At 35.5% G+C, this 12,494-nt stretch overlaps 2 protein-coding genes across 4 annotated transcripts in view; one reads left to right on the top strand and one right to left on the bottom strand.

Moving 5' to 3' along the window:
• Positions 1–505: 505 nt before the first annotated feature.
• Positions 506–12,494, bottom strand: part of LOC108735879 (endoglucanase 13) — a 12,682-nt gene continuing 693 nt past the window's right edge. Inside the window, exons 2-9 of the mRNA XM_025975245.1 lie at positions 3,081–3,318; positions 2,913–3,008; positions 2,667–2,849; positions 2,151–2,328; positions 1,606–1,768; positions 1,362–1,526; positions 1,145–1,284; positions 506–1,051 (exon numbers count right to left, since the gene is read on the bottom strand). Of these exons, the coding sequence (XP_025831030.1) occupies positions 769–1,051; positions 1,145–1,284; positions 1,362–1,526; positions 1,606–1,768; positions 2,151–2,328; positions 2,667–2,849; positions 2,913–3,008; positions 3,081–3,318 (1,446 nt within the window). The 3' untranslated portion in view covers positions 506–768. The remainder of the gene's footprint in view (positions 1,052–1,144; positions 1,285–1,361; positions 1,527–1,605; positions 1,769–2,150; positions 2,329–2,666; positions 2,850–2,912; positions 3,009–3,080; positions 3,319–12,494) is intronic.
• The window catches only part of LOC108735877 (solute carrier family 26 member 6-like), a 32,468-nt gene continuing 23,521 nt past the window's right edge, over positions 3,548–12,494 (top strand). The window contains exons 1-11 of one of the 3 annotated variants that reach the window (XM_025975243.1): positions 3,548–3,679; positions 3,973–4,084; positions 4,144–4,316; positions 4,383–4,547; positions 4,660–4,764; positions 4,826–4,959; positions 5,222–5,384; positions 5,449–5,625; positions 5,852–6,124; positions 6,621–6,918; positions 7,149–7,267. In XM_025975243.1, the coding sequence (XP_025831028.1) occupies positions 3,665–3,679; positions 3,973–4,084; positions 4,144–4,316; positions 4,383–4,547; positions 4,660–4,764; positions 4,826–4,959; positions 5,222–5,384; positions 5,449–5,625; positions 5,852–6,124; positions 6,621–6,918; positions 7,149–7,267 (1,734 nt within the window). In that variant the 5' untranslated portion in view covers positions 3,548–3,664. Of the gene's footprint in view, positions 3,680–3,972; positions 4,085–4,143; positions 4,317–4,382; positions 4,548–4,659; positions 4,765–4,825; positions 4,960–5,221; positions 5,385–5,448; positions 5,626–5,851; positions 6,125–6,620; positions 6,919–7,148; positions 7,439–12,494 lie in introns of those variants that run through there. The other 2 variants (XM_018468087.2, XM_025975244.1) reach the window with 2 other exon arrangements.

The raw sequence follows: 12,494 nt of genomic DNA, 5'->3' as shown, positions 1-12,494 counted from the left end.
GCATGTATGATAAATTGTGTATTACTCATATAGGTTGTATTACGTAAAATGAAAGTTTTAGCTAGAGGTCACGTAAAAAGCTTCGGCTACGTTAATAGCAACTGTTTTAAGTTCATTAAATGATTCAGATTTTAATTGATATTTTTAAAAGTATTTGTTTCATAACCTTTCTGCTATTATTTGTAGTTAAAAATTATATCTAGGTTTCGAGTCGAAGTTGAATCATTATTTATTAAAAAGGAAATGCAGGGTAGGAAAATACATGACAAAGGGTGATTTCAGATAAAATCAGTTCTAGTATATTTGCCGCGATGGTTTCTATAAACTTTTAAATAGTTTAGACACCACATTTTGCTAATTTTTACAGTTGCAATTTGACATTTACTTGTTATTCTGGTGAGAATTTTTTTCATTTATTTGTGTATTTGTTTTGTTGCTGAAACAATTGATAGGTGTATCAAACAGATTTTTAGGGGCGAACTTCTACGATGAAATTAAACAAATATTTTTACTGTAAAAAAACTTGTATTTAAATTTCTTACGTTTAGCACAGCCACAAGAGTATATTTTTTGAGGAATTATAAAAATTTTGATTTTGTAGTTTCCTTATACTTTTTTGGAATTCCGTTTTTTATTAATGTATGATAACTACTTTTCGCAACGGCATATATCACAAACAATAACACTCATGTACAAATACATCATTTACTTAAAACTACTACAAAAAAAAAATATTTGAACAACAACTTTTTCGTATTTTACACTTATCTACGCATTAAGTAATTTCAAATCATCATGAGAGGGCGATGTTTTTTTTTCTATCGTATTAGAATTGTCTTTATTATCGAAATAAATTAACCCCGCTACAACCCCCTGAAATCCTGCATTATAATCTAAAGTAACTTCGTTGTAAAGAAATTCTTCTCTGCTGTCTTCGTAATAATCATTTTCGTCCGGCCCACTAACAACAGCCCCATAAAGAATTTGGGGATTAGGGTCCTTTGAATGGTAATTGTCCCAACCACAGGGGAGGGGGCGATCAGGGCAAGAACTAAACGTAAAACAAGATCAAATGGTCGCTATTTTTTCAGCAAAAATATTCAACGATTGAATAACCGAAGAAAATTATTAAATGTTGTCTTACCTTGCTGAATGATGGGGTTTCCTGGGGTAATTTTTACCATATCCAACAACGAAACTTCTACCAGCAGAACCAAGAACATAATCAATTTGTTCTCTTGCAAAATTAACAAAATTGCTTCCATATTCTTCTATTTCAGAGGCCTGTTATGTATTATATTAAATAATTTGTTATTATTGCATTGACAAGGTGCAGAATTTATAAATAATTTTTGTCCTACCTGTAAACAAACGAAGGCTACGTTTGCCGCATGCGATAGTGTACCGAATTTGTCTATATAAATCAACCCCTTTGGGGTACGCTTTTGATCATATATGGTAAAGTTGCAAAAGTTAAGTATAGCGTTGTTATATTCCGGTCTTTTAGTTTCTAACGCCAAAAGTAACTAAAAGATTTGAAATATCTGGTGAATGAACTAATAATTAGATAGAATTTAAAGTAAATACTTTATTTACTTTACTTACTTGCAGTCCGGCGACTTTTTTATTATAGAAAAATTCATTTGGTCTTTCTTTAAGTCGAAATTCTGTATAATATTGTTCTGCTTGTTCTAAATATTTTAATTTTCTTGTTGCTTTGTATAACCATATTGCAGCCCAGGTTATTTCATCCCCGTATCCAGAAACCCTGCATGGTGTAAAATAATTATTTACAAGTTTAAAAACCACACGATTCGATTCGTTGTGAAATTCTAAGAAACTTTTCCCTTTACAGTTTTTCGATTCGATTTGTAGTTATTCGTTTATTAAGAGTTAAAGATTGACCAATCAGGCGATACTTCTTTTGCTGCAAGCGGAACTGGGCGTTGTCGTACTTCTGCTTGCAGCGGAGTAAGCGCGCTGTGATTGGTCAACCTTTTAAGCGTAAGTAACTCAGTAACAGTTTGTCGGATCAAAAAACTGTAAAGGGAAAAGATTCGTAGAATTTCCCATAGCATCGATCGGTGCGTATAATTTTTCCGAAACACAGTGTATTGTTGCAATAATCGCGAGTCACTGACGATACTTACTCGTAAAATTTTTTAGCACCAGGTATAACGTCGTTGTATAAACCCCTGTAGGTGGTTGCAAAGTCAAATAACTCTTCTGCATGTTTTAGAATAATATCAGCGTATGTTTTGTTGGTTTCTCGGAATACCAGGCTTGAGGCAGCCAATGCGGCTGCTGCTTCCCCGGCCAAGTCCGAACCTGCAAATCTTGTAACTTTATATTCACTTTCGTACTGAGAAAATACTCAAAGCAAAATTCTATTTCATTTATTAACAATTGACAATCAACATATTGTAATATAAGCACATAAGAAAGACTTTTTGAGAGAGAATTATTGATGAAGCAAATGCATTGTATTGAATGTGTTCGTGTATGCGAGTATTAGAACGACCTTGGAACAGTATGTACCTATTGTAAAAACAAGTTAAAATTCTCGTAACGCACTGAGCTTACTCTTTTTTTATTTAAAACAGTGATAAACTATAAATAATTTAAATAGCGCAGCAGTCGTTCCAAGAAATCGATCGACACCTCACCTGGATGATCTTTATCAATTTTATAAGCAGGCCTTGACATGTTTAAGTCCTCGGGTCTTCCCCAGAACCTGTGGTCCGTACTGAAATCGCCCACTTGACCGTAAAACTCGTACGCGCTTGGGTGACATTTCACGAAATAATCAGTCGCCCATTTGACAGCTTCCAACCCATATTTATATTGACCTACAAATTATATATGTATGTTAAAGTCTGTAGAGCGTTTGTCACACCGTGTAAGTATATTACCTGCATATTTGTACGCATCTTTGTATGAAAGCAATCCCCACGCCAAGAGGGTTGTACTGAAGGTCATGGTAAATCCAAATTTGACAAAATCGCTCGCTAAAAGAAAATTAAATATCAACAATTTTCGGGCCCTATACCCAATTTTTTTTTTGTCTGGGATAAATTTACCATCATAATAACCCCCGCTTAAGTCCTCTCCGTTTTGTCCTGTATCGTGGAGGGCAGAGTCCCCCCTCCAAGGGATTCTGTTGTCAGGTGGCAAAGGGCCGCTCCTTTGGGCTTCGTAAAAAAGTAGTGACAAACTTAGGGCTTCCTTGTAGTCATACTTTTCGTTAAACGGCAATGTGTTGATTGGCGAGTAAATTTTGAAAGAAAGAACCAGGAAGATGCTGGGCAAAGATTTTAACTGGAACCGATGGAATAAAGTCATAAAATTTGAATAAGTAGGTAACTGACGTAACTTAATGTAGTATGATTATCATATTAAGTACTTTATTTGTCCGTTTCGTTTTTGGAATTAACTCTAAATGTCAAATATCTTTTAAAATAACAAGGTAAAATGGAAAGATACTTTTGTTTATACGAGGGTGGATTGATAAGTTTCCGGCCTGACCAAGAAAAACAAGGTTTTTAAAAATNTTAGTTATAAAGACTTTGTGTTAAACAAAATTCCAATATGCAAATGGATAGTTGTTTATAACTGGAGAAAAAATTTGCCGGGAGATGTCATAAGTGGGCTAACAGTCTCGGTGATGCATATGTCCCAGGTACGAGTTTACCCTTATCAAGTAATTGACGGTATGTCGCCATCTGTCGGCATATACTAAAAGCAATTAGCAGCAAATGTCTACAGACGTTGATATACTGCTATGTAAATTTCATATTCGTTAGCGTAGGTTTTGCCAGTGATTTCTTAAAACTACCAGTGATGTGCTGATGAGAACTAATAAGTTCTCTCCGTTCGTATTCGATAAACTTTCGGCCATGAACTCAATGGTTTAAATTAAACGGATTAAGGGTCATGTAATTCTTCTTGAACCACCACCGAATATTTTTTAAGGGTATGGCGTATGCTTTGCTGGGACATGTGCCCCCTGTAACCGGTATTTATATGGCTTTTGTACCATTAATGGTTTACGCCATTTTCGGAACTTCTAGACATTGTTCTATGGGTAAAAAGGTCAAAATATTTTTATGCCTATAATTTTATGTTATGTCGGGTTTTTTTCAGGCACTTTTGCTGTCGTATGTTTAATGACAGGGTCGATCGTCGAGAAATACGCGAACGCGAAAGAATTACGAAATGGTACCGTAATCCCTGAAGGTGATTTCGGTGAAAACGAAACGTTGTATACGAATATAGATGTGGCGATTGCAGTATCGTTGGCCGTGGCGTTTATTCAGGTCCTTTTAAATTTGAATTTTCTGTAAACATTTTATGTAGAGGGTAAACCGTTTTTGGGTTTTTAGTTGGGCATGTTTGTTCTTCAAATGGGCATGGTTGCTAATCTCTTTTCGGAAGCCTTGGTAAGCGGTTTTACCTGTGGGGCAGCCATGCATGTGTTCACTTCCCAATTGAAAGAATTATTAGGGGTTCCCATCAGAAGAAGATCCGGAATTTTCAGAATTATTTTGGTAAACTGTTATTTAGTTTAGTTTTAGTTGGGGTGTGTGGACGATGGGTTAATCGGCTCATTCTTCTTTAAATTATTTATAAGATTTCAAAAAAAAAAATCATTTTTTCTAGGTATTGAAAGACGTTTTTACTGCGATTCCTCAGGCCAACGCAATTGCTGTAACAATCTCAGTCGTCTGTGTAACATTCTTGATGTTATGTGACATATTTTTGAAAGTAAGAAACACAATTGTTTCCCTTGTTAACATCACTACTTAATTTTTGTAACCCGTTGCAGCCGTATTTGGCCAAAAAGACAATAATACCGTTTCCCGCGGAACTTTCCGTTGTCATCTTAGGCACTGCAATGTCTTACAGCTTGGATCTAAATCAAAAACGTAATGTCAATATTATAAATTACATACCTCTTGGGTAAATACATGATTATGCTCTCGGGTCAGTTTCAGAAGGCGAAGTCGGTAGTAAAACATTAGATTTATATTAGAAGAAAGTTAAATTACTACAACAACATACATAATTCTTCTTCTCAAACCTGTACCCTTGTTGTAGAGTATCCTTTCCCAAAAAAAATTGAGTCTTACATTTTATTGCGAAGATCGCCTTCTTAAGCTGACCCATCTGTACTTTTCATTTCGTGTGATATTTTAAGGCGTAGACCGTAAAATTTTGCTAGTATTCCAGCCCCTATACTTCCCTCAATTGAAATGGTAAAAAGGGTAACCTTAGAATCGATAGCTGTGACCATTGTGTCTTACGCCATTGCAATTTCGATGGTTCTACTTTTAGCCCAAAAGGTTGGCTATGAGACTGACGCCAATCAAGAGATTTTAGCTCTGGTAATAAACAATGTGTACCGGTGTACCCAATAATCCATAATGAAAATATCGGTTTTTTGAATAGAGTTTAAGTAATTTGGCGGGTAGTGTGTTTCAATGTATGCCTGTGTCCGCGTCGTTATCAAGATCGTTTATACAGATGAACACCGGGGGAAGTACGCAGATGGCGACTTTAGTGTCTTGTTTGGTACTTTGTATGGTACTTCTTTGGATTGGGCCACTTTTTGAACCATTACCACTGGTAAGATATTTCGAACAGTTTTTAGATACCATTTTATTTCATTCACAAATATCGTTGTTTTTATCTCCTCCGTCGTTTAATATCGGCTTCATAGGGGTACAATTTTTATATTTTTTCATCTATTAAAATTATATTTTTATTTCAGAGCAAATAGTAATTGATTTTTTATCGATTAAAGTATTAAATTAGAGTATATTAATTGAGATTGTGATTATTACTGGTTTAGGCTATACTATCAAGTGTGGTGGTGGTTGCTTTAAGGCGTATGTTGCTTCAAGTTAGGGACATCAAAAGATTTTGGTTAGGGAACATATGGGACGGTTTGACCTGGATCGTGTCATTTTTTGTCACTGTAATTGTTGATGTCTCGATTGGTTTAGCTGCAGGGATTACTGTAAACGTTTTGGGCCTTGTGGTCCGCGGTTACAGAGGAAACCAGTATATTTTGGGAAATGTTCCTAATACGGACCTGTACGAGGACATTAAAAGACATAAAAAGGTAGATTACAGAGCGCTTTTTGTTCACAACGGGCTTTATCTTTGGAGGAGGTTTTTATAAAATTTTTATTCAATATCCAATTCTTTTTAAAGATGTATAAGAATTTTTGGGTTTTTGGGGTATATGTTACACCTCACGGCATATACCCATAGAACCCGTTTGAGGCTACCCAATCCCATGATTTCTTTTGTGGGTAACGGATGCCCAAACGGGTGGAAAGTGAGGTAGAGGGATGCTTGAGTATTTAAATGTATACTTAAGTATACCCTCGGGGTTACTTAACTAAAGTGGTAAATACGTTTGTACCACTGAAGTAACCTAACCTTATTCCCTGACTAATATAATCTTTCATTCTCTTCTGTCTTCATTTCGTCCGTCTCATCTTTCTCACCCGAACCACCACCCACCCATTCCCACGATTCCTAAAAGGATGCTGAAGAAGGCCTTCCGGCGTAGTTCAAAAGTTAAGTTTTTTGAAAATTAATACATTTTGTAGTGTGTGGAATTTGAGGGTTTGAAAATTTTTCGGTACGCTGGTTGTATACAATTTTTAACGAAATTGAGATTCAGAAACACCCTGTTTGAGGCCGTTGGGATCAATCCCCTAGAGATTTTGGATAGGCAACAGAGAAAGAAGAAAGTGGACGACGAATTAGAAAATTTCGATATTTATTGCGTTATTGTGGACATGTCTTCGGTGCCCTATGTAGACCCTTCAGGTGTTATACTTATTGACTATTGCATAAAGGATTATAGGAAAATTGGTATTGAAGTTCTTTTGGCCTGCTTGACTGGTTGGTACCATTGTTTTATTTTAAATATCTTTTTAATTGTGGGACAGATTGTATATATATGATTATTTTTTAAAACAGGACCGTAATAGTTCAATTTTGCAGCTATAAAATATTTATCAGTCGAAAATTTGGTGGAGGCGCCTGGTAGAATAACCTTTTGTTTATTTAAACCAATTTCTAGACTAGTAGGTACTAATAGTTAGTTTTATGGTCGAAAATATTGTTTTCAGGTGCAGTTTTCGAAGAGATACAAAAGTGTAAAAGAAATGGTTCAATTAAAGAAAATTTCGGAATTTTCGTTACTATTCATGACGCCGTGATCTATGCCCAAGCTGTTCTTAAAAAATAGGTATTCATATTAAAAATAATAATAACAATAATAAAATGCTTTAGTTTTTATTGATTATGTGTTCAGGACTGCTACAAAAAAATACAGGATCAATATTGAGTCAAAGAATATATTCTGCAATGTTTTTTTTAGACTATTTCACCAACAGGTCTAATAGTTAGTTCTTGTACCTAGAAATAATTCCATAATCGGTACATTTCTTGAATGTCCTTATCATTAAACTTACCAAAACATGCGGCGGTGTTGACAGCACATAAATTACAGCGTCTGCCACGTCCTCAGACAGAAGTTTCGGCATTGCTTCAAAAAACTCCTCAAACTTTTCATCGACAATCAATTTATTGGCTTTTGCGAATTCTGTATCGACCGGACCTGGACTCAAACTCTGCAATTTTCGTTAATTGAAAACAATAATCATTTTTATTTACTATCGTATGCTACAAAGTTACTGAGTTACAGAGTTAGAAGAGTGATATTTAGTTTGTATAAAGAGCAACAGGCAGTTATAGAGCTGGGGCTTCAACTTAGAGAAGTAGATGTTAGGAAGGGAGTCATACAGGGATTCACACTGTCATCGCTACTTTTTAATCGATACATCGAAGACCCGATCAACAACATTAAGGACAGTACAACTGTAGGGTAGATATACAGGGGTTAAAGATTTGTGTGCTTAGACTTGCAGATGATGTAGCAGTATTAGTATCTAGCAAGGAGGAGTTAGAGATAGCTTTACATAAAACGCAAGCGGTATTTACAAAATAGTACTGTATGAAAATAGATAAAAGTAAATCAAAAATACTAGTATACAAGGGAAGAAAAAGTAGGGAAAGAGTGAATATAAAGATAGGAGACGAAAAATTAGAAGAAGTGGCTGATTTTAGGTATCTAGGAAGTCAGATAAGTCAGGACGGAAGGAGTAGTAGGGATATAAAGCAGAGTATACCGCAGGGTGGAGTCGCCTTTAATAAAAGGAAGTCTTCTATGCTCGCGAACGGTTAATTTAGAAATTCGAAAAAGATTGTTAAAGGTGTATGATTGGAGCGCGGCGCTGTACGGGTGCGAAACATGGACAGTGGGCGCGGCGGAAAAGAAAAGGTTAGAAGCGGTCGAAATGTGGTGTTACAAGCGAATGATGAGGATACTGTGGATACGGAAGGTTATAAATGGAGAGGTATTAAAGAGAATAGGAGAACAGAGGATCCTATGGAACTCAATAAAAAAATAGGCGAGATAGTTTGGTAGGATACCTTCTCAGGTATGAAGGTCAAGTAAGGGACATATTAGATGCAGAAATACAAGTTAGAAAGGGTACAGGTAGACCTAAATTAGATTACTGTTCGCAAATAGTTAAGGATGTGGGATGTTCTAGTTTTAGGGAAATTTTAAGATTAGCTCAGGATAGGAAGGAGTGGAGGTGTGTGTCCAACCAGTCTTAGGACTGACGATGTTATGATGATGATGATCGTATGCTATAACTTACTGTAACTCTAATTTTTGAGTTGATGAGATTCAGTTCCTGTCTCAAAGTTTCTGTCAGAGCAGTAACGGCGAACTTGGAAGCGGGATAGACGTTGAGGTCGGGAACATGGGCCACATAATGTCCCAGGACGCTATTTATATGAATCACATGACCGTCGATGTTGTTTTTCCTCATCCTTCGAACGGCTTCTTGGGTTGCAATACAAAGACCTAATACATTGGTATGAAACACTTCGATCCACGATTGGGGAATCCCCTCCAGCAAATTTGCAGGTTTGGCAATACCTGCGTTGTTAATTAGTACGTGCACGTCGCCTAGATTTTGGTCAATCCATTCGAAAGCCGATATGATGTCTTCTTGTTTGGTTATGTCGGCTTTTAGAGGGTAAAATTTACCCTTTCGTGCTTCTAAAGCAGTTGCCAGAGCAGATAGCTTTTCTAACCTTCGAGCTAGACCAACCACCTGCAAAAATCAATCCCAGTTTTTAGTACTCGTTTTATACTTATACATAAAATCAACATTCGCCCTCTCTCCCCGAACGTAACAGGACTGAAACGCGTAGCCTAACCTTCCCTCTCTTTAGCATATTTCAATTTTAAGTAAAATCGTAAATGTTGGCCCCCCTCTCATTACCCATTCAGGAAAACCGCAGTTCAACTGACTGAAAATAACTTTTTGTGTTATTAAAGACAGTACAACTGTAGGGATAGATGTGCAAGGGCAAAAGATTAGTACATATGCTTAGATTTGCAGATGATATAGCAGTATTAGCATCTAGCAAGGAGGAGTTAGAGATAGCTTTAAATAAAATGGAAGCGGTACTGACAGATCAGTACTGTATGAAAATAAATAAAAGTAAAACTAAAATACTGGTATGCAAGGGAAGAAAAAGTAGGGAAAGAGCGAATATAAAGATAGGAGGCGAAAAATTAGAAGAAGTGGATGATTTTAGGTGTCTAGGAAGTCAGATAAGTCAGGACGGAAGGAGTAGTAGGGATATAAAGCAGAGGATAGCGCAGGGTTGAATCGCCTACAATAAAAAGAAGTCACTTCTATACTCGCGAAGGTTTAATTTAGAAATTCGAAAAAGGTTGTTAAAGGTGTATGTTTGGAGCACGGGGCTGTACGGGTGCGAAACATAGACAGTGAGCGCTGCGGAAAAGAAAAGGTTAGAAGCGTTCGAAATGTGGTGTTATAGGCGGATGATGAGGATATCGTGGGTAGAAAAGGTTAGAAATGAAGAGGTATTGGAAAAATAGGAGAACAGAGGACTCTATGGAAGTCAATAAAAAATAGGCGAGATAGGTTAGTAGAACACCGTCCTAGGCATGAAGGTCTAGTCAGAGACATATTAGAGGCAGAAACGGGAGTTAGGAGGGGTAGAAGTAGACCTAGATTAGATTATTGTTCGCAGATAGTTAAGGATATGGGTTGTTCTAGTTTTGGAGAAATGCGAAGATTAGCTCAATGTCCAATCAGTCTTAGGACTTATTATTTAGTTATTTATACACATAACATAGTATATTTTACAATGTAATACATGTTGATATGTATGACCAAAAAACGATGATGTGAGATTTAGTAATCCATCAATAAATTCAAAAGCTATGTAATTACATCCAAATTATTGTACTTTGATGTCATGTTCATTAGATGGATGAGTTAGTACCAAACTGGTTTAATGATCATCAAAGTCATCAAACCCGGTTGTAGATTGTTTTTTTTTTTGACACCTTGCAATAATTAAAAGACTGTTGACTTTGATGTAACGCTGTTAAATCATTTTTCAATACTTTTTTTCTGTGCTACATCATGGATTTCTGTTTTACAATGTGTTTTCACGGTCAACGCGACATAACTTTTGCTTTTTCATCACAAATTCCTCGACGACATACACAACACGTAAAAGTAGGACGACAATATTGTCGTTGTTGTTCTCGTTTTTTTTTTTGCAACAAACAAACGAAAACACAAAACACAAACTGAATGCGTTGCCATGCAACAAGAAATAGTTTCGAAAGTTTCATCGCTATCTAGAGTCGCTTCACGTTCGCGATTTCCGTGGTTTATGAGTGACGTCATGATGTCAGGTCTCTGCAAAAAAGTGTCGAATGCATTCGCGAAAACCTCGCGTTCCACGAGTTCCACGAAAGAAATCGCTTGTACGAACGCAAAATGCGATGATTTGACCTTATAGAAAACAATGAAGATGAATCAAATGCTATGTACAGAAACACATGTGTTGTGCGCAAAAATAATTTGCTTGCACCGCAATAAAAAAAAAGTTTGGAAAGTTTATTTAATCGTAAAACAAACTTGTAAAGTTTTTTTAATAATAATTTCCAAAATTAGGATCAAATTGTGGAACTGAAATAAATAAATACGTGTTAAAAATCATCGACGACCACATAAAACNGAGTTCCACGAAAGAAATCGCTTGTACGAACGCAAAATGCGATGATTTGACCTTATAGAAAACAATGAAGATGAATCAAATGCTATGTACAGAAACACATGTGTTGTGCGCAAAAATAATTTGCTTGCACCGCAATAAAAAAAGTTTGGAAAGTTTATTTAATCGAAAAACAAACTTTTTTTTAATAATAATTTCCAAAATTAGGATCAAATTGTGGAACTAAAATAAATAAATACGTGTTAAAAATCATCGACGACTACATAAAAGGAATTGTTCTATCCCCCGGGAACAGTATCTTTTTTCTGGATAAAAAGTACCCTATGTCCTGTACTGTATCCTTAACAATGTGTGTACAAATTTTTATACTAATCGGTTAAGCAGTTGAGGCGTGAAATAGTAATAGACGAACTCGTTTTCGCGTTTATAATGTTAGTTAGAAACTACCACATAGACTTCTAATTAAAAGTCTTCCGACTATTTTTGCTTACCTTCAACAAGGTCTTGTTTTTTGCATTGGTATATATTTCTAATAATTACCAAACACACAGTGCTTGTGGTTTGCAAGTTACTGGTTTTTTCTCTTATTGCTTTTGATTGTTTGTAATACGTAACAATTAATTAAAAATTGTATTGACTCCAGCTACATTTCTTTCTTGCAGGAAATTCTGTTCACGTAATGTAAATCTAATATGTGAAACATCTTTCGATGTTTGTTGCTTTGTTATAATAATTAATCTTTAATATAAATATACAAGAGCGTGAATATTACTAATAACACAAATGTAAACTGAGTAAAATATGAGTTTTTCGTATTATTTCTGGAACATGAAGCATTATCGAGTTCTCATTGCAGTTCCCAGAAAAAAATTGCATGATACATTATGGTTTTCTTTTCAAATTTAAGGGAAATGAGGTTTTTTGTTCTCTTTATGTTCTTGAAACCATTTTATTATTGGTGGTAGTGTTTGACCAACGTACTCAGATACTACATTAACTCCGTTGTATAGTCTTTAAATTGAAAAATCATCTTACTAATTGACATCTAATTCCTACCAAACAATACCAGCGTCATTTTTTTTAACCAGGATTCTTTTTTTGCGTGACTTATTAATTTAATTGTGTGGGCGCAGATCCGTAGTAAAATCAACTACCATGACTTTAACCTTTCCCTTGTTGTGTAATTAGCCGAAATGAAACAAAATTTACTTTGCATATACTAATTGATACTTGTGTAGGTGCCTGCCACAATAATTGATATTTTAATTTATTTTATTTACAAGTGGATAGCTGAAATTAGTTTTGCGCAATTGTAAATAATTACAATACAATTT

The sequence above is a fragment of the Agrilus planipennis genome, unplaced genomic scaffold (genome assembly GCF_000699045.2).
Source record: "Agrilus planipennis isolate EAB-ADULT unplaced genomic scaffold, Apla_2.0 scaffold69, whole genome shotgun sequence".
NCBI lineage: Eukaryota > Metazoa > Arthropoda > Insecta > Coleoptera > Buprestidae > Agrilus > Agrilus planipennis.
Note: the sequence above shows the minus strand (reverse complement) of the source record. Positions and strands in the feature narration are given on the sequence as shown.